General features: G+C 40.2%; 2 protein-coding genes across 3 annotated transcripts in view; one reads left to right on the plus strand and one right to left on the minus strand.

The window, feature by feature from the left end:
- CD96 (CD96 molecule) overlaps positions 1-21,072 on the minus strand; it is an 85,542-nt gene that overhangs the window by 40,175 nt on the left and 24,295 nt on the right. For both annotated transcript variants that reach the window (XM_036446895.2, XM_036446894.2), the window contains exons 5-7: positions 19,390-19,445; positions 7,086-7,176; positions 4,543-4,731 (exon numbers count right to left, since the gene is read on the minus strand). In XM_036446895.2, the coding sequence (XP_036302788.1) occupies positions 4,543-4,731; positions 7,086-7,176; positions 19,390-19,445 (336 nt within the window). The remainder of the gene's footprint in view (positions 1-4,542; positions 4,732-7,085; positions 7,177-19,389; positions 19,446-21,072) is intronic.
- ZBED2 (zinc finger BED-type containing 2) lies at positions 12,081-14,550 on the plus strand. The gene is made up of 2 exons (XM_036446900.2): positions 12,081-12,207; positions 12,445-14,550. The coding sequence occupies exon 2, from the start codon at positions 13,256-13,258 to the stop codon at positions 13,913-13,915; it is 660 nt and encodes a 219-aa protein (XP_036302793.1). The 5' UTR covers positions 12,081-12,207; positions 12,445-13,255; the 3' UTR covers positions 13,916-14,550.

A 21,072-nucleotide genomic window follows, 5' to 3' on the forward strand; every position in this document is an offset into this window, starting at 1 on the left:
GCAAAACAAAACATCCCCTCCATCTCAATAAAACAAAACACACTTTGTATATGCCAAAAGCTGGACTCTGCATTGTTACAATAGTAGACATACCAATAGGTTAGGCCAGCAGCAGAAGAGGATATTTTTGGAAAATCATTCTTTAAAAATGTACTGTTGAATTACAAGAGTCTACAGGCTCTGGAATTCAAATAACTGCTCGATGAGCTGCCAATCACCCCAATCCTGACCCATTCCCTTTCTGAGTTTTCTATAGTAAGAGTCACTGAGCATTTGAACTTCCTGGGAGCCTGGGGTAGGTGGGAAGAGAGCACCTCAGATCTTGTTATCTTGCAGCCTTCTAACATTGTTACTCTTCCCTGGGAATAAAAAGGGGCAAAAACTGGTCTCCTTTCACTAATCACTTTTCTGTTCTCTTTTAGCACTCAGTGACAACAGACTTTTCTTCTGTATTTTCATCTTCCTATCTGTCAACAATAATAGCTTGATATGGGAATGACGTTTGGACAAATCATGAGAAGTTAACTCCAGTATTTATATGGCATCCAGTGGTACCACTACAGATAGAGAAAGCATGTTTGGAAGCGTTTAAGAACTATAACAAATGGAAAAATATGATAGAGTGATGACATTATTTTATGGAGTCTCAACTGCATCTTCTAAATCATTCCCAAAGATGTATGTCAGACTGTGACCAGAATACTAGCTATAATTTGGAGAAACTGGAATCTTCAAGATTTATTGTCTTTCATATTTTATCACAAAGTATAAAAACTCATTATAAAATTTTAAAAATAACCATCTGCTCAGATCCTAAAATTATATTAGATACAAGACTCTCCTATAATATTGGAATCATCATGTGCTTTGGGTATCCAGAATGAATACTCTTCCTTATTACCTTGAAATATTCATTATTTTTGTCCTATCCAATTTGGCTCAGTGGATAGAGTATTGGCCTGTGGACCAAAGCATCCTGGGTTTAATTCTGGTCAAGGGTATATACCTGGGTTGCAGGCTCCTCCCTGGCCTGGCCCTTAACCAATTATTTTGTTTCTCTTACATTGATTTTTCTCTCTGTCTTTCTTCCTCTCTTCCACTCTCACTAAAAGTCAATGGAAAAATATTCTCAGACAAGGATTAACAAAAAAACTATTCATTATTTTCTAATCTTAAAAATAAATATAATTCAAGAGAATGAGAAGATACATGACAGGCTGGGAGAAAAATATTTGCAAGAGACACATCTGACAAAGGACTGTTATGCAAAACATATAAAAAGAACTCCTAAAACAATATTAAGAAAACAAAAAATTTGATTAAAAAAGTGGGACCAAATCTTTACCAGACACCGAACCAAGGAAGATATACAGATATCAAATAAGCATATAAAAATGTGCTTCATATCACATGTAACCAGAGAAATGGAAATTAAAACAACAATGAGATATTGCTACAGAATGACCAAAAGCTGGAACACTGACACCAATCACAGATGACAATGGGAAGCAACGGTATTCATTGCTGGTGGGAATTCAAAAGGATACAACTACTTTGGAAGACAGTTTGGTGGTTTCTTACAAAACTAAACATACTTTTACCATACAATCCATCAATTGTGTTCTTTGGTATATAATAAAGTAGTGTAAAACTCATGATAGCATAGAAATCTGCACATGAATGTTTATGGTAGCTTTATGCATAGTTGCCAAAACTTGGAAGCCACCAAGATGTCCTTCAGTAGGTGAATGTGGTACATGCATACAATGGAATAGTATTCAGTGCTAAAATAAAAAATTGAGCTATCAAGCCATGAAAAGACTTGGAGGAAACCTAAATGCCTATTACTAAATGAAAGAAGGTAATCTGAAAAGGCTATATACTGTATGATCCTAGTTAATAAAAGAGTAATATGCAGATTGACCATCACTCCAATACACAAGATGGCTGGCCCCATGTAGTGAAAGATCCTGCCCCTATGTGGACACAAGATGGACACCACAAGATGGCCAGCAGGGAAGGGCAATTGGGAGGGACCAGGCCTGTAAGAGAGGGCAGTTGGGGGCAATCAAGCTTGCAGGGGAGGGCAGTTAGGGGTGACCAGGTCAGCATAAGAGGGAAGTTGGAGGTAACCAGGCCTCAGGAAAGGGCAATTGGGGGAGACCCAGGCCTGCAGTGGAGAGCAGTTAGGGGGCACCAGACCTGCAGGGGAAGGCAGTTAGAGGTGACTAGGCCTGCAGGGGATAGCAGTTAGGGGCAAACAGGCTGGCAGGGGAGCAGTTAGGTATCAATCAGGCTGTCAGGAGGGTGGTTAGGGGGTGATCAGGCTGGCAGGCAGAAACAGTTAGGGGCAATCAGGAAAGCAGTCAGGCGAGAAGTTAGGAGCCAGCAGTCCTGGATTGTGAGAGGGATGTCCCAAATTGGAGGGTGCAGGCTGGGCTGAGGGGCACCCCCCCCTGCTGTGCATAAATTTCATGCACCAGGCCTCTAGTTTTAATATAACATTCCAAAACAGCAAATCTATAGAAATTGTAAAAAGAGCTCAGTATTTTCCAGGGGTTGGGTGTGGGAGGACAGGGATGAATAGGTGAAGTACAAAAGATATTTAGGGCAGTGAAATGACTGTATATGATACTATAATGATGGGTACATATTATTACACATTTGTCAAAATGCACAACACCAAGAATGAACCCTAAAATAAAGCTATGGACTTTGGATAATTATGATGTGTCAATGTAGGTTTTCCAGTTGTACCAAATGCACATTCTGGTATGTGATGTTGATAATGAGGGAGAATATGCATGTGTGTGGGGAAGATGGGGGGCGTATACAGTAAATCTCTGTACCTCTCTCTTTTTTTGCTGTTAAACTGGAACTGCTCTAAAAAAATAGTCTTTGAACAAAGTCACAAGCACAGTTTTAACATCATAAAATATTGTTTTTATAAACATATGTTCATGACAGAAATAAGGTTCTCTTTGGAATGTAAGGTTGTTTGGTCTCTGGTTCATGTCATTAGGTTCTGCCAAAGCTATTGGTAAAACGATGTGAGAACCAGTTACCTTTAATTATTTTTAATGTTCCAAGACTGCACTTTAACTATACCCAGCCTTCTTCGGGAAAGATGATATATTTATTTTTGAAAGAATTAGGCAAAGTTGAATATGGATATATATATATATATATATATATATATATATATATATATATATATATATATATATGGTATATGGAGAGAGAGACAGAGACAGAGACAGAGACAGAGACAGAGAGACAGAGAGAGAGACAGAGAGAGAGTTATAGTAGGCATAGGGATGGTGCTATTGTCCCAGTATCAAATAGGCATTTGTTTCTGAATAGTGGGGAATGGACCTGCACCTTTGCTAGTCCAAGGATCCCAGGAACCAACCACCTGCTGGACTGGGAAGGACCCAAGAAACAGACGTGGCCTGAAATCAAGGGGAACTCTTTCCCTCATCAATTACTCTGGTTTTTATGAGTATGTTATAAACTACAATACCTCTGAAAATAGGAAGGTGGTAAAGATATTAATAGTCCTGCAGAGATTATTAATTGCTTACAAATCTATTTAAGTTTTATAGGCATTACTTTACTATTATACATATGCATATTTGATGGTTGTCATTACAAATTTCTATTTTTTATAGGTAATTTGTTGTCACAGTGTTTGTTGAAACATTTGTTCATCTCTTTTATGTGGTAAAATCTTCATTATTTGATCTAATTAGCCAACTGTTGAAATATGTAGGATGATCCTACATATCAATTTTGTCATAAAAATCTTCTTTGTGCCAGACTCCGTGCTTCAAAATCAGGGGTATTAAAGCAAGATACAGTCCCTATCCTTAAAGTATTTATATCTCATAGATGGTTTACCCATTGTGCTATATGTATTTGAATGTTTTTAGCAATCCATAAGGAATTTTTAGATTTAAAAAAAATGCTAAATGATCATCTCTATTGATTATTGTTATAGTAGTGCTAATGCCACTAAGTTAAGAGTTATTATTAATGGAATTTGGGGGGGGGGGAAAGGTTCTGTATTCATCTAAAAGTCTTGAAAACATTCTTTTTAAAAAATATATATATTTTATTGATTTTTTACAAAGAGGAAGGGAGAGAGATAGAGAGCTAGAAATGTCGATGAGAGAGAATCATCCACCAGCTGCCTCTTGCACATCCCTTACCGGGGATGTGCCCGCAACCAAAGTACATGCCCTTGACCAGAATTGAACCTGGGACCTTTAAGCCCGCAGACCGACGCCCTACCACTGAGCCAAACCGGTTTCGGCTTGAAAACGTTCTTGAATCAGCTTTTTATTTAAAGAATATATTTTTTCAGTAGGATACCACTTGTCAAAAAATGCTTTCTACTCTGAAATTTAATAATTTTGAGTTGTGTAGCAAGATTAAAATATCATGGAAATAATGAGTATTCTATTTGTTCCAATTAGAAATCCTCTGAACTTAGGGCAGTCTTGGCCACCCCCTTTTTACCTTATTAAACAGACTACTCACCCAAGAAAATAGTGATCTTTTCAGATGAGATATTCCATACTTTATTTCCAGGCACTGGAGTCTGAGCCATACACCATATGGTCAGGTTGTTCGATTGGGCTGGTTCATTGCCATACACCCTTGTGAAAACAGACTTTACGTTCAAAAATCCACTTTTGTCTTTTCTCTCTTCATTTGTAATGTATATTTCTACAAGAGGAATAAGAGCAAGGTTAGTCACTAACATTGCCAGCATGAGCCATACAGTGATGCCAAGGCCTGGCTAGAGACAGTTTGGTTTATGGTAAAGGAGAGTCTAAAGGTGTCTAATGGCAGTATCTGGGCAGTGAGGGTATGTTCCAGCAGGTGCAGAATTAACTGCAACTGTTTGCAGAGGCTGCTGCATGGCATTGGTCCATGGTCCAGATGTGAAATGTATTGATGAAGAGGATTGTTTGGTTTGTAACCAGGGCCCAGGGGAATTCCAGGACTCTGCTATGGAATCTGGATACATAGCAGGAATATGCCTAAGTGATCAGGAAACTATAAAATGACCTCAGCTAAGACTCTGAGATGCTCTGTGCCATCTCAGTGGTTCCCCTTCCCCAGTCCCCCTTATGGGCCCCTTGTTGCAAATGTACATGTGATGCATATCTTTACTTTAATGGTGATGCTTATTGTGTCCTTTTCCTGCAATAAACTTCAGGTTTATAGCCACTGTCATGTTGGGTCCTGTGAGTCTTCTTTAGAAATAGCACCCTGTTTAACTGCCTCTGTTAGTCCAACTTGCAAACAGCATACATGGCAGCAGGAATTTAATGTAAAACTGTCATCAGAGGCCATAACTTTCGGAATTCTCACAGCGTCTTTACATTAAAGGCTCTACATGCTAGTTCTGAAGTTTTTACAAACTCATCACCAAATGTAGTTACATGCTAGTGGAACTCTGACCACATCGTCTGGCCTTATGGTTGGGAGTGTCATTATAACTGCACAGGAACTTCATTTCTCTAATATAATTTTCTCTTTAATCCAAGCTAGCCTTGTCCAACCTAATGTTGCTATGACTCACTTGTCTCCTTTCAGCCAGATCCTTTTACCTGTGCACACACCGCACATCCACTCTTTAATTATTAAGCCCTTAGGATGTTAGGTTCTGGCCAGCATCAGACTTCTGTCTCAAGCACAAAGCCTCAAGTCTGTCAACCATAAGAGCACAGTTTCTGCCAAACTAAAGATAACATCTTGACCTCAGTTATGTTTCAGCCCCAGGCCCATGAAAGCGGAACAACCCTACACTACCAACCACATCCTCGTGAAATCAGACAGGATGACGCCATGGCCAGCATCGGGACCTGACACAATGATCAACTCCTCCCTTTGCTTTGGCTCTGAGGAATCAGTAGAGCCGAGGACCCCAACTCCCTTAGCCATCTTGACTAATAACTACCCCCACCCTATATAATTAATCTATCATCCAGAGGCCATTGGAGAGCCAGGTCTCAGAGTACTGGCCCACCTATGCCTCTGGGCTTGGTGTCAGTTCCCTAAATAAACCTTCACTGTACTTTCTTTGCTGCAAACTGCCGTTCACATCTTATTGGGCTTTAATGAGTGTAGGCAAACCAACCCCTTTAGTTTGAAGTAACACAATGGACACATCAAACAGGGCTTATTTAACAGAAGAACATATCTATAATGACATTTAACAGATATTATCAGGATTGCATCCTGTCATGGTGGGTGAACTGTTTTTAAAGGAAACTAGTAACAAAACCAATAGTAGTTTCAAAATGAATCAAGTGTATTAACCCAATGATTGATGATCACCAACTTTTAAGTTCATTATTTAAAAAAATAATGAAGTAAGCTCTGTGTGATTCAGTTATTGTTGAAAATATGTTGCACTTTGAGGAGAAATGACTCAGGAGAAAGGTTATTGTGCTAGGCAGGGATGGCTGGGATTATTCTAGCAAAGGTGGTCATGTTTATCACCTGTGAAAAATATGGCTTTGTGTAGTCTCACCTGAGGTTATTTCAATGTGTGTTCCTGCCCCAGAAACTTTTCATCCTCCAGGTGAGCATCTTCCTTGTCTCGGAGCCAAGTTCTCTATGTGCACTTCCTCCAGTATCCTCCCCTCCCTGCCCCCCCCCCCCCCACTCCACCCAGGTCCATTCAAGAAAATGTAGAAATCATTCATTTATTGACTTAAAGCAGTGGTACTAAGTTAATGGAAGTATATGAAATTATTAATAATTGTATGTTGAATTAAAAGTTTTGCCTTCATCTAAAAGTTCTGCTTTTACTCACAGTGAAATAAAACATTAGTGTTTATATATAAGTTGATGAAGTCAAGTGTATTTCTCATATCCTGGGAAATGATACTCCCATCCTCTTGGAGGAGCCAGATGAGAACCAAAAAGTGGCATTTAATGGGCAAGATCCTGTTTTCCTTAGAATGGGAATGTCCTTAAATGCCAAGATAAACTTAAGCAACCTTGATTTCTATTGTCCTTTGTTTTCTTTCTTTCCCAAACCCATTTCCATTGAATGATTTCCTTACCTTCTCTTTCACTTTGAGGAAAACTTCTCTCTATAAACCACATGAGATTTGCTGAAGGAAATACATTCCTCAGTGAGCAGGTAAATGTTCTCTGGGTGTAAATACAAGACACAGGAAGAATTATTTGCAAGTTCAGGAGAAAGGAATACCCATTACATCTCCACTAACCCTCACAAAAGGCAAATTGGCAGAAAACATTTTCTCCACTTTTAACAATGCCATGTTTGAAGAGGTTGTGTGAAAACTTGAACTACAAATAGAATTTCTCTTTATAAAGATGTTATAACTTAATAGCTAGAATCCAGGACAATACTGGTGTTGCAAATCTGGATTCTTGGTTTTATAAAAGGAAAATCACAGCTCTGCACAGGCAGAATAAAGTAGTAGTAAATGGAAATGAAAAGATAGAAGGAAGACACTATAACAGGCAGAGGCCAGAGAAGTATATTCTGTTAGAATAAATGCTATACTTTGGTTATTTACATTTCCCAAATAATATAATATAGAGAATGGTCTCAGGGTTTGGACAGGTTCAAGCCTCAAACTAATGAGAGGGCATGGTCCTTTTGTGGCAAAGCCACATGCAAGTCCCAGCTTGAAGGACAAAGCCCTCCAAGCACAATTATAGCCAAAGATTATAATTGTAAGCTTGACCTTAAGGTCTGAACCTGTGGTCCCAGGTAGCAGAGTGATGTAGGCTGTAGGAGGTTTAGCAAGTACTGTTAAAACAAAGCTTGATAGAGTTCAGGTGCATGTAATTGAGTAGATTCAAAACCTTTGAGAACATTGTAAACATCTTGACCATGCCCTTACTTTGCCTCGTGGAATCTGGCTATAAATTAAAGATTCGGCTTGCAGGCTATGGCACTGTCTCTCCATTGAAGAGCAGTGTCCCATCTAGCCCCTGCTTTATTCTCTTGTCTGTCTTCTTTAATCTTTCACCGACCCCCCCTCTCCCCCCTTCACCCCTGGCCATGCTGAGCAAGGCACAATATAAAATGTTATTTGTAGCAGTGGCCACAGCAACCCTTTACTATAAATATCTCACTTTTGACTTATAGAGAGTTTTCCTAATTCATTTTATTATCTTAATTCTATAGCGTAGGAAAGATACACTTTATTATTGTCACTTGACAGGTGGGAAAACCAAGGCACAGAATCACAGACTAGCTAAAGGGTGTGGGATGTAGTTGATAGCACAAATTGGGAACTGTGTTACCTAAATCCCAGTCCAAAATATCTCCTGGTAATATATAATATTGAAATAAGAGAGAAAAATAGACGAACAGGTTGTTTATGTCACAAAACTAAAACGTTTAGAGTTAGGATTAGTTATGTTTGATTTTCAACACTGTGTTTATTCTTTGTGAGATGGGTTTCTTCAATAGCTTGGTGAAAATATCCAGTAAGACTTATTGGATCCTCATTATTTTATTCGAGACACTGAGAAATAATAATTCCATTTATAATTACTTGCTTTCTCATCAAGAGATGTGCGTAGTTTTACATATTACCAACCCTTGTTTTTAGTTCTCAAATATTTCCCAATTGATGAATACACTAGTTAATTAATAAAGATACTCAGCATGCCAATTTCCCCACAGACTAGTTAGCCCCAAAGAGTCTGGACCTTCTACTGAGTTGAGAAACCACATTTAAACATATTAAGTTACATTTCTCTGGTGAGATCCTACTGAGGTGCAGTGTAGTATACCTCAGTGTGTCCCTACAAAAATCTCAAGGAAATATGTAAAACTTTCAGAGGAATCTATCTGTTGTATATCCAAAAATCTATGTATTCTGTATCAAACATTGCAACTCCCATGTTCCCACTCATTCAACACTTGACAGTGGGGATACATGCAGCAGCAAGAATGCAGATCTGTGAAATTGCTTCACTTTCTGTCCTAAAAATTCAAAAGTTGCCCTAATTGGTTTGGCTCAGTGGATAGAGCATTGGCCTTCGGGCTAAAGGGTCCCAGGTTTAGGCATGTACCTTGGTTTTGGGCACATCCCTAGTAGGGGGTGTAGGGGGTGTGAAGGAGGCAGCTGATCAATGTTCCTCTCTTATCAATATTTCTAACTCTCTATATCTCTCCCTTCAACTCTGTAAAAAAAAAAAAATCAATAAAATATATTTAAAAAAATCAAAATAGGTCCCCTAAAATATATTCCTGTCAAATAAAGAAAAAAAAAATAGTTTATTTAATCCAATAAAATGCCAAAGATTGATGATTATCTCTATGATGTAAGAGTTATAGTAAATGGAGTAGTATTATATCAACTAGAGGCTCGGTGCATGAAATTCATGCATGGTGGGGGAGGTTCCTCAGCCTGGCCTGCACCCTCTCCAATCTGGGACCCCTCACTGTCCCACTGCCTTTTGCAATTCAGGACTGCTAGCTCCTAACTGCTTGCCTACCTGCCTGCCTGATTGCCCCTAACCCCTCTGCCTCCCTACCTGATGGCCTCTAACTGCTTCCCTCCTGGCCTGATATCCCCTTACTGTTCCCCTGCTTGTCTGATCACCTCAAACCATCTCTGCCTCACCCCACACTCAGAACCCAGGATTCTCTCCTCCGGCCAGTTGCAAACACCTGGGACCTGGGCTTCCCTTCCTCTGGCCAGCCACAGGTACCCAGGATCCAAACAGGCTTCATCTGGACTGGCCACAGCCACAGGTGACCATGGACAGGCAGCTTCACCCAGGCCCAAGCTGCAGGCATTTGGGACCATGGGGCGGATGGCTTGTCCCTCTCCTGGGCTCCAGGTGCAGGCATGGCACCTGAGACCATGGGGCAGAGGCTTATCCTTCTCCTGGGCTGGGCCGCACGTGCAAGTGCAGCTTCTGGCTCCTGGGACTCTAAGGTGAGTGGCTTGTCCCTTTCCCAGGCCACAGGCACAGGTATAGCCACTGGCACCCAGGACCATGAGGTGGGCAGCTTGTCCTGCTTCTGGGCTGCAGCTTGGCTGGTCCCCATTCCTCTCTATTGCAAGCTCATTTGTGCCTGGCTGGTCCCCATTCCTCTTTCCCCAATGTTGAGTGTCTGAGCAGTTAAGGTATGATGGCATGAGGGCATGTGAGGGTGTGATGACCATTTGCATATTAGCTCTTTATTATATAGGTTACCTTTAACCACTCTTATGATTCATTTCCTCCATGCTCAGTTAACCCATAAAAAGTCAATGATGTGATAATATCAATAACAAGTGTTGGTTCCATTATTTTTTAAAGAAAATTTCTTGTCAACTTAAAAAAAAAATGTTTAAAGATTTACTCTTGTGGATTCTCTGAATTCAGATTTTATGGAATGATTTAGACTTCAAATATTCTATACCACCTCCAGACTGTATCCCAAGATTTTGTTTAGGAATATAGTTCTTATCCTGAAAATCCTCTTATCCTGAAAATCTCTCTAAAACAGTAGACTAAAGTAGTTGAAATTGAATATCTTAGAAAACATGAGCAGATATGGTTTTCCTGAGCAAACAGAACTGTCTTTATTTAGAAACTTCTACTTGGTCCAAATGAGTAAGAAGAAAACAACATGTTAAATTAAAATAAAAAAGAAGTAAATATGCACAAAAGTCTACATGCACACACATACAAGCACACAGAGACCTGTTCCTTTACTCGAAATTAAATCATTCGCTCACTCTCTGTGTGTCTGTTGCCTCCGTGAGACAAGCCAAATCATTGATTTCCCCAACACTTTATTCTAAGTCCACCTGGAATAAGTTAGCACTAGCACAAAGAATTGTGTAAAAAGTGCCAAATGTATTTGAAAATTTCTGTAGGAGTTCAGAGAAGAGTGGAATTTGAAAGTAGCTTAGAGAACAAAGCTGAATTTTGTGGACTGGGAAGAGATGAGCCCAGACTACAGCTGGTCTCTGTTGGAAAGTAGTGGGGAATTCACAAAGCTGGGTGGATGGAATGGATTTCTAGGCCAGGTGTGAGCTAGGAACATTGTCCTGGAAGCAGAGGGAAGCCAGTGGATGGTTGGAGTATTATGAGATTGAGGAGTCAGGAGAAATAGATATAAATCTGGCTGTAAGACTGACTGTTTCCTTATTTCCACAGTTGAAGTTCTGAAATGGTGACCATTTGTCAGTTAACCCACAATTAGTTTCCCTAAATTTGGACAAAACCTTTTTCCAAAGTGCTTTGCAAAGAATCACTTTGAAAACATTTAGCTTTTTAATCTAGAAAGAAAAACCTTTAAAAACTTCCCTATGTCTTTATCAACTCTACATTCCTATCTGGAGTCTTCCTCTCCACCCTCACCCCCTTCTTTTTCATTTGGAATTTTACTCTCATGCTCTATTTGTTTTTCACTTTGCCTATTTCTATTTTTCCCCCCTATTACTCAATTGTTTTCTTCCTGTTTCTTTTTGGCAGATTTTCTTCTTAAATCTATACATGCATATTCACTTATTTATAATATGAATGAAAATGTATTTTTTTGCTTAAATTGTGATTATCCTTTTATTCTACTCCAACTGAGAAAAGGAACTAATCACATTTCTACTTTTCCAATTCTAGTTACATAATATAATAAAAAGAAAATCCATTTTTTTTCTCATTTGGCTATATTTATTTGAACTGGGGTGTTTTCTTTTATTCCCTTTTCTGTAAGTTCTTTGGCTTTCTACTTATTGAATTTACATCTATAGTTTATAAACCAAAATGAGATTCTTGGTCTGACAATTGGGCAAAACATTTGGAACCTCAGATGCCCTTGAGGCATGTGGTTTCTGCTCACATTCACCCCTTTTCCTTAAATCTCCTTGGCTTGAAAGCTAGATAATCTAGTCATCTGGACATGGAACTACAATGTGTAGGTGCTGGATTTGCTCTTTAACTACATGCGATTTGCCAGGAACATCGTTTTAGTGCTGGAAGGGGAGGAGACAAAGTTTGCATTTGTGTCTGTGTTGCAGAAAAACCCACAGGCAGGGACACACCCATTTGGGAACATGGCTCCTCTGAAAGTGGGAGGGAACAGGAACTGGAGGCACCTCCTCTGGGGCAGGAGTCAGCTAATAACTAACTATTCAAGGCGCACAGAGCACTCACCCTGCAAGGGAGCCACTGGAATCAAGACCAGCTCCTCTGGTGCCTGTAAGTAACCCCTTGTGGCTCGTGGGTGTTTTCCAATTGTTGGGGGTTGCAAAGCTTGAGGAATAAGGCTCTCATTTTCTTCAGAAATGACCCAAGTAAGAAACCAGACAGAGGTCAGGCTACTTTTAAAATGTAATATGATTTTCATTTTTTAAAAACTCTTAAAATGTAGTAACTAAGCAAAACATGTGGAGTAAGCTGTTGTCAGGAAGGTCTTATCAGCTGTTGGCTTTGCAGGTGATGGTGCCTGGAAGGTGGAGCGTGCTGAGCTGCTTGCCCAGGACCACCAGTCTGTGGAGAGGTTCCACTTGTTTCTCCTCCGTGCCAGCCAGTTCCTCCCGCTGAAAACAGCTAAACCTGATGTTTGGACTTTTTAGAATCCTCGCCCCAGAGGACTCTGGAGGGATGAACTGACCTCACACTGGGAACTTTATTATCAGGACCCTGACAGGCATTGTAGCCGTTGACTGCTTGTTGTGACAGTGCCTGGGAAGCATAAGTCTCTCTCACTTCAGCATCTGTCCTTGCTTGCTGCTACCCACACTGAGAGGGACCTGGGGAAGCCCCAGCCTGAGCATCCTGAACAGCCTGGACATTGAGGCTGTTCATCTTACCTCCGAACACATTTTACAGGATCTGGGAGCACAGAGACAGTGGAAGCAGCCAGGAGAAAAACTAAAATTTTCAACATTCAAAGACACCGTGGCGTGGTGGATGTAGATGCAGAACACTGAGTGAGCTGAAGAGCTTTGCAATTGTTGCACTAGTTTGCTTTGACTCTGGCTCTGCCAAGGAGGGATCAGTACATCTGGGGCGCAGAGAGAAAGTGCAGGGGAGCCTCAGAGGCCATTTTGCTTGGCTCTGACTCACCCTGACTCTCTGGTGAAGCAAAAGGAGAAAACATCACCCCAACCAGGTGTGGCCAGCCTTTGATCATTACTGTGAAACTCCAAGAGTTGCCACAGTTCTTTTCCAGGTACACAATTAGTCTTAGTTGTGGTTCAACAGAGACTTTTAGCTCAAGGAACGCTGTAGCAGAGGAGACAGTATGAGGCGGGAAGAGGAGGAAGAAGAGAGAACCAGGATGACAGCTAAAGGGGAGTTGCTGATGAAGGAGGAGGAGGAGGAGGAGATCCATGAGATGGGAGAACTGGTTGGCCCTTTTGTGAATGCCATGCCAACCCCAGTGCCCCACAACAAGGGGAGCCGGTTTTCTGAGGCCTGGGAGTATTTCCACCTGGCCCCTGCTCGTGCTGGACATCACCCCCACCAATACGCCACTTGCCGCCTCTGTGGCAGGCAGGTGAGCCGTGGCCCCGGGGTGAACGTGGGCACCACGGCCCTGTGGAAGCACCTGAAGAGCATGCACAGGGAGGAGCTGGAGAAGGGTGGCCATGGTCAGGCAGGACAGTGCCAGGACCCGAGGGGCCAAGGACCTCAGATCCCCAGGGGCATCGAAGGCGAGTGGGCCAGGCTCCTGGAGCAGGTGGGGGCCCTGGCTTTGTGGGCCAGCCAAAGAGAAAGGGACCTTCTCAGGAGGGAGAGGGCAGTGGAATGGCGGGAAAGGGCGGTGGAAAGGAGAGAGCGAGCTGTGGAGGAGGTGGAAAGGGCCATCCTGGAGATGAAATGGAAGGTGAGGGCCAAGAGGGAGGCCCGCCAGAGGGAGACAGACCAGCTGGCAGCAGCTCACCCCTTCCATTTTGTGTAAAGTGGGCTTGGGGACATCTGTTCTGAAAACACTGACTTTAGATTCCTAGCAAAGAGCCATTTTAGTTTCAGCTTAAATAGATAGCAAGCCAATCTGGTGGGATTTTGCTTTTAATAGAAAGCGTGCATAGTATGTGTTAATACCAGCAAGCTCTGAATTAACCAAATGTTTAGCTATGGGGTTCCTAGTGCTATTCCGATTAAATCTTTAAAAATACACTAACTAAATATAGAGATTGTGTCACACCATGGGTCTGTGAATTGTTCTGGGTCACAATGTACCAGCCTATCAGCACGGATGAGTGAACATATTGGGATGGGTGCCTAGCACTTGGTTTTGGTAAAGCTGGAGGTTTTGACAGTTGAGGTTGGTCGGGTAGCTGGAACGTGCCTGCCTGGCCAGCTCCCTGTCAGAGGCCCTACCAGGAGCTGAGCTGGGGCTTCCTGGGGCTGAGGTGTTTGCATGCAGCTGGTGGTTATTTGAGGACTGGATACAAAGCTTGTTCTGTGGAACTGAGCAGTGGAAGGACAAAGAAGCTTGAGCCTGAGGTCTCCAGACCCTTCCAATGTATACCTTTCTCCCACAGTGGCAGTGCTTTGACACCTGCTTATATTAAAGCTGTTCCATCACTCTAATCTGTCTGAATCTTGTCTTTTCAACAACTTAACACAGAAGTGATTAATGCATAATTAGTGCAGAGAGAATGAAAGACTTTATAACTCATTTGAATTAAATATTAAGAATAAGAGGACATAAGACCATCCAGTTTGACTCAGTGGGTAGAGCATTGGGCCTTGGACTGAAGAATCTGGGGTTTGATTCTGGTCAAGGGCACATAATCTGGTTGTAGGCTCAATCCCAGGCCCTAGAAAGGACACATGCAGGAAGCAACCAATCAATGTGTCTCTCTCACATTAATGTTTCTTTCTCTGTGTCTCTCCCCATCCCTTCCACTATCTCTAAAATAAATGGAAAAATATCTTCAGGTGAGGTTTAAAAAATGTATTCATAAATAGTTAAAAATGTAATCTAGTCTCATATTAAGGTCTTTTAAGTGAGAAGGAATTAGTGAAGAAGAGATGAAAGAAACCCAAAGAGAAAAAGAAAATGATAGAGAGATGGGTAAATAAAAAAAAAATATAGACCTGAGGCAGAAAAGTTAAAACGAAAGAAAAAAGGATAAAGAAACATGAAAAGATAAGAGAAGAGAGACAGCTCCCTAGGCAAAATTCACCACAGAAACATAAAAGAGACCATGACTGTCTGGGACAGTGAAGGACAGAGAACATTTTGTTAAATTCTGAGGTCAATTCTAATGAGTTCAGTTGCTTTTATTTTCTTTCCACAGAACACTCAGAGCACTTGTCCATTTGAGCAGTAAGTTTTGGATTTTATTCCCACCTCTGAAATGCTAACTGCATATCCATCAATTGTTCTCAGAGTTTTTAAAACTCTTCATCATGAAATTTTCAGAGATGTTTTGAAAAAAGGGTGACTAATGGTCTATAGGAGGAGAAAAATTCCCTGCTTTGCTAAAGATATGCCTAAAATGTTAACTCAGGAACAGAATAAAATCAAGGTGGAAATTACTCTGGTTTTTGAGCTAGAGCTGACTGTTGCTTTGGATGATTCCTCTAGAACCTTTTTTTTTTTTTAACTGGGCTGGGAATAGGGAAAACAGAATGGTGAAAGCTGGAAAAGATAAGAGGAGATAAAGGTAGAAGCATTTTATTATCTTGTAGGTAGTCTAAGCACTCTATGGGCACTTTGCTTCCTGAAAGTGGACAAGATCCTCATATAATAATGGTGTCTTGCCTTGTTCAATCCTCACATACATGGCTCCTTCTTATTGCTTGTTCTTAGACTCCACCAACAGCTCTAACAACCAGATTCGTCTTTTCTATGAGCTTCTCATGGAACAAACACAAGTTCAAACACCAGGCTTGTGGAAAACCCAGGCTGTAATGCAGTCCTATAAATAGCTTTATCCCCCCCCCTGCCCCTAGAAGCCTGACTGATGTTAAAGATTTCACTTCCCATGTGGTTTCCCCACTGGGTATGGTTTCCCTCTGAGGCCTTCCCCAGGTGTAGTGGAAGCTCAAACCCTCACCACTGCAAGGAAGATGGTGGCTGGCAGTCTCATGACCAGACATTTGGACTCAGAGACTTATTGTGCCACAATATGTTAGGAAAAAAAAAAAAAAAAAAAAAAAAAAAGAAAAGAAGCCTCAATACCTAATCTTACACACACACACATACACACACACGAATGTTTCTTAGGAAGGTCAAGGAATCCCCAAAGATTCAGGATTTTATAAAACCAAGGTTAAATAAACAAATATCAACTTCTGTAAATAGCAACTAGAGCTTTCTTTTCTGATAGGTGTTTTTAGGTTATGGTGTCTGTTTTATATGGTTATTATTCTTCTCTTCTTTAGACATGTTTAAGCCCAACTGCTTTGGTTTCCTGTTTCATGTTAGGTAGTTTTCTTTATATTCCCCCCCCCCCCCACCTAAATTTTGTCAAACATAACAAAGGTTAAGAGTGACAAGAACAGGACCTATGGAGATGACTGAGTTAAAGTAAGGAGAGACATGGGGCTTGCGGAGAGACTGCACTGTTGAGTCAGCTCTGGAATTTGCATGCATCTCTCTTGTGCCTTCTTTTGCTGTGTCATTGGAGCTGGGTGTAGAGGGCCAGGGGCTCTGGGCTGAGGGGCTCATTGGCTCAGCACCTTTTGCTCTAACGTAAAAATCTGCTACATGGTGGAATCCAGAAGTTTAAACTGAAGGTCCCTTTTCCATCTCAGCTACAAAGGGAGGCTCCATGCCATATTGGAAGTCTGGTGAAACCTCCCACTCAGGAACACACAAGAACATGCCATCACAGGTGTGACACTTGGACATCCCTGGCCTGTCTAAGCCTGAGAGGCATCATTGTTACAATAATTTGGGAAATTTTCTATCTTACAGAAAAACTAAATTAACCATAAATGTTATAACTTTAGTAATGTTGGAAAACACTACTCACAACTGACCAAATGCCCATTGCTCTAACACTGAGTGCCACTTGTGTAGTAGTATGTAGCACATAGTAGGCATTTAATATGTTCATGTTGACTTAGAATTAATTTTTAAGGAATGAAGGGAGGGCATAGAAAATTACCACTGCCCAACACCTAACGTAGCAAAATGGCAGATACTTTGCATATGTTCACCGTTTGGTCCATACCTCACCCTTGTGAGGTTCGGATCAATGATGAGGAAGCCAAAAAACTGAGATTCCAGGGTCCAGAGTCAATAAGTGATGGATACGAATTCAACCCAGATCTATCAGGTTCCACAACCTACGTTCCATTTTTTTCATTATCCCACACTGTCTCAATCACATAGTAGATTTATGAATATAAATGCAGAGGAAGGAATGGGTGAAAGAGAGTGAATGAATGATAAATACTGCGGAGGAAAGAAATATTCCTGAGACATTTAACATGTACCATGTACTTCATTACTGTGCATAAATTTAATTCACCTAAAAACCCTGAAAAATATGTATTATGATCCCAGGTGAGGTGAGTTGGCTGAGACTTATGGGAGTTAACTACCTGGTGAGGATATGTAGTTAATAAGTGGTCTAATTAAGATTTGACAGTAGTTCTACCTGCCCCTGGAGCTGACTGCTTTCACTGTACTACCTGACCTGGATATGGGCAAGCTAAATTTTCATCCCAGCTTGGCCCTTTCATAATGACTCAGCCAGTTGTTCAGACTCTCCAGGCCTCAATTTCTTGTCTGTAAAATGACAGATATCCTACATTTTTTTTTTTTTGAGGCTTGTTGGGAGCATCTCATGATGAAAGTGTGTGAAAGGGTTTTACAGAGTTCATAACTAATTGAAAATACAATCTGATTATAAGAATATCAGAGGGAAGAATCATTAATGTTGGCAAGATGTTAAAAGACCCATAGATAAGCCATGTCCTGTAGTTGGATTTAGTGAGAGTTTATTCACTAATTCCCCAGGAAGTAAGGTCTCCTGTTTTCCCTCTCAGCACCTAGGCAAGCTTGGTATAGAAGAAATTTGATAACATGTAACACAAAGTCTTTTTTTTTTAAATTGGAATTTTGGGGTCCAATTTGATGGTAACATATCTAATTGAGTAATAGTAACTATAAACACCAGCACCAAAAACCTACAAGAAATCCTTATAAGAAACAAAATACCTGTTAAATATTATACCACTAGATTAGTGGTTTTATTTAAATTAATGAAATGAAGTCCAATGATAAAAGTGGGAATTAATTGATAAAATAATTTAAAATATTTTTCTATATGCTCAGAACTTCAATAGCAATGATCTGAGATTAATACATAAAGTCAGCAAAAGACACAAATTCTTGGGTAATATATATTCATATAAAACCACTCCACAGAGTCTGAGCTATAATTCAACTGTCAAATTACATGACTGATATTCAGCAGGACTAGAAATTATAAGTGATTTAATGTTCTTGGGACTAGAAGAGACTAGAATATAAGTATAATTTTCTCTCATCCCATGTAATAGGAAATAGAAGAGTTAATGAAAATATTTTTTATTTGGAGTTACGAAAAACTTGAAAGAAAAAATAATACAACAACACAGTTAATTAACATACATAATAGTAATATGAACAAAACAACAAAATAATATTTATTGAGCAATTAATATATGCCACACTATATACTAAGAATTTTTTCATAGGTTATTTCATTTAATTCTTAAAAACAACAACAATGTGCAAATACTCATCTAATCCCCTCCATATGACTGGGAACACTAACTACAAAGATGTGAAATAACTTGCCTAAAGTCACAGCAAAAAGAAGAGCTGGCAAGTGAGCTCTGAGCTCAGATTCCAGGTGATTAGAGGCTGGGAACTACTTAGGAGGAACTGAAGTCAGAGGGTCTACTTTACTGCCCCTTTTCTCTTGCCCTTTCTCCTGCTGCCTACGAAATAGCCAGGATTCTGAGGGGTACCTAAGGACAGGTTTATTCCTGTTAACTCCAAAATAAAAACAATGGGAAAGCTGGTACAGGAAATGGCTCTGAACAAATTAACTGTCAGCTAAGCATAAAACTCATTCTTTCACCAGGATTCACACTGCTCTCTGCCCTACTTTTCCTTCAGTATCTACTTCAATTTTTATTAAAAAAAAAAATTTAAGCTATTGAGACCTTTTTTTTTTTTTATTTCAGTAAAAAATAAGGACTCAGGACCACAGATCACATACTTTGAGAGCCTCAAGTCAGAAAGTAAGAATGCCCATTAGGTTTATAGAATCAATTCAGCTTCCCTTCTACCTCACCAGAAATTATTTGGCTGAGGGCCAAAGAATAATATCCTTTGGGAAAATATTCTGGACAACAAAGTAACCTAACACACCTCGGCATGTTATTCCATAAATTTTCAAAGGCTTTAATGTGACTCACCTCTCCCAAGACATCCATGGAGTTATTTTCCATAATCACGGGGATTTCTGGCTTAGCTTAAAGGCAAAGAAAACACAGTTAGTGGCACGTAATGCCATCTTACCTGGCTATAGTGTGTGTGTGTGTGTGTGTGTGTGTGTGTGTGTGTGTGTGAGAGAGAGAGAGAGAGAGAGAGAGAGAGAGAGAGAGAGAGAGAGAGAGAAATTAGTCATTCATAATATATTAAACACTCACTGTATGCCTGGAAGAATGTTAGATTTTTAGGAAACAAAGGGAGGCAAATAATCTTCACTGTGCTAAAGATATTCATATTTTCCTGGAAAAATACAGATACATAAACAAGAAATTATAAAACACTGAGATAAGTACCATAATGGAGGACATATAGGATTTGAAGAAAGCTTTTAAGAGAAACTGCTAACTCAACCTCAGGAAATAAGAGGAAGCTTTTGGAATTTGCAACATCTAATTGATAGTTGAATCATGATAATTAGTGAATCAGGTGACAAGGGCCTGTGGACAAGGGGAGGGACAGAAATGCAGTATAAAGTTTAGGCCTCTGAAAAGAACAGGAAAGATACTTTATTCTTTAGTTGTATGGTACTAGAAAATATTAGGAACTATTTCAACGATTTTGTTATCCTGTTAGATTATAGGTGCCTCAAAGCCAGACTGTTTTATTTATCTTTTCATCTCAAGCTCTTAACAGAGTCCAATCCAAAGTAGGTATTAAGTATATCATCTCAAACTTAAGTGGTTTCAAGTAAGTTCTTTACAAATATTTTTAAATTTCATTTTATTTTGTTAATCTTCACCCAAAGATATTTTCCCATTGATTTTTTAAATTTATTATTATTATTTTTTTTAGAGTGAGTTGAAGAGAGGGGGAGAGATGGAGAGAGAGAAACATTGATGTGAGAGAGACTCATCAATTGGTTCCCTCCCACACACAGTTGGGGATTTAGCCTGTAATCTAGATATGTGCCCTTGGCCAGAATCAAACCCAGGGCCCTTCAGTCTGCTGGCTGACACTCTATCCACTGAGCCAAACCAGCAAGGATTCTTTTTAAATTTTTAAAATATATTTTTATTGATTTCAGGTAGGGATGGAGAGGGATAGAGAGATAGAAACATCAATGATTAGAGAGAGTCATTGATCAGCTGCATCCTACATGTTCTACACTAAGGATGGAGCCCACAACCCGGGCATCTGCCCTGACTGGGAATTGAACCATGACCTCCTGGTTCATAGGTCGATGCTCAACCACTGAGCCACACTGGTTGGGCTCAAGTAAATTCCTGAGTACAGCAGACAAAGCCATCTATGAACCAGACGTTAATACATTTTTAATATTATTAAAATATTAAGACCCTATCACAGGTGCTATTAATGCCTGCAAATCCACTTGACATTTGCCTTTACTTGCTGGTTGAGAAACCTCACTAAATAGAGGCAAATGTGATACTCTCCTAAGGATTTATTGGGGCTAGGGGAGCACACTGAGTCCACAAGCAGGGCAAACAAGAAATCCCAGAGAATTTGTGGCAATAACAGATGGGGAGCTGTGGCTAATACCCCAGCTTCCCAGCCTTTGTTTGGGATAACTCTGATGTGTGTTCTTCCAGAGTTCCCCAGGGGTTCGAGCTCTAAACCCACAGCTTGATCGAGTACATTCTATTATC

Source organism: Pipistrellus kuhlii, unplaced genomic scaffold (assembly GCF_014108245.1).
Source record: "Pipistrellus kuhlii isolate mPipKuh1 unplaced genomic scaffold, mPipKuh1.p scaffold_m20_p_2, whole genome shotgun sequence".
NCBI classification, from domain to species: Eukaryota; Metazoa; Chordata; class Mammalia; order Chiroptera; family Vespertilionidae; genus Pipistrellus; species Pipistrellus kuhlii.

Excerpts from the sequence above, each read along its gene's own strand:
- ZBED2 (XM_036446900.2), top strand. The coding sequence starts at position 13,256 with ATGAGGCGGGAAGAGGAGGAAGAAGAGAGAACCAGGATGACAGCTAAA.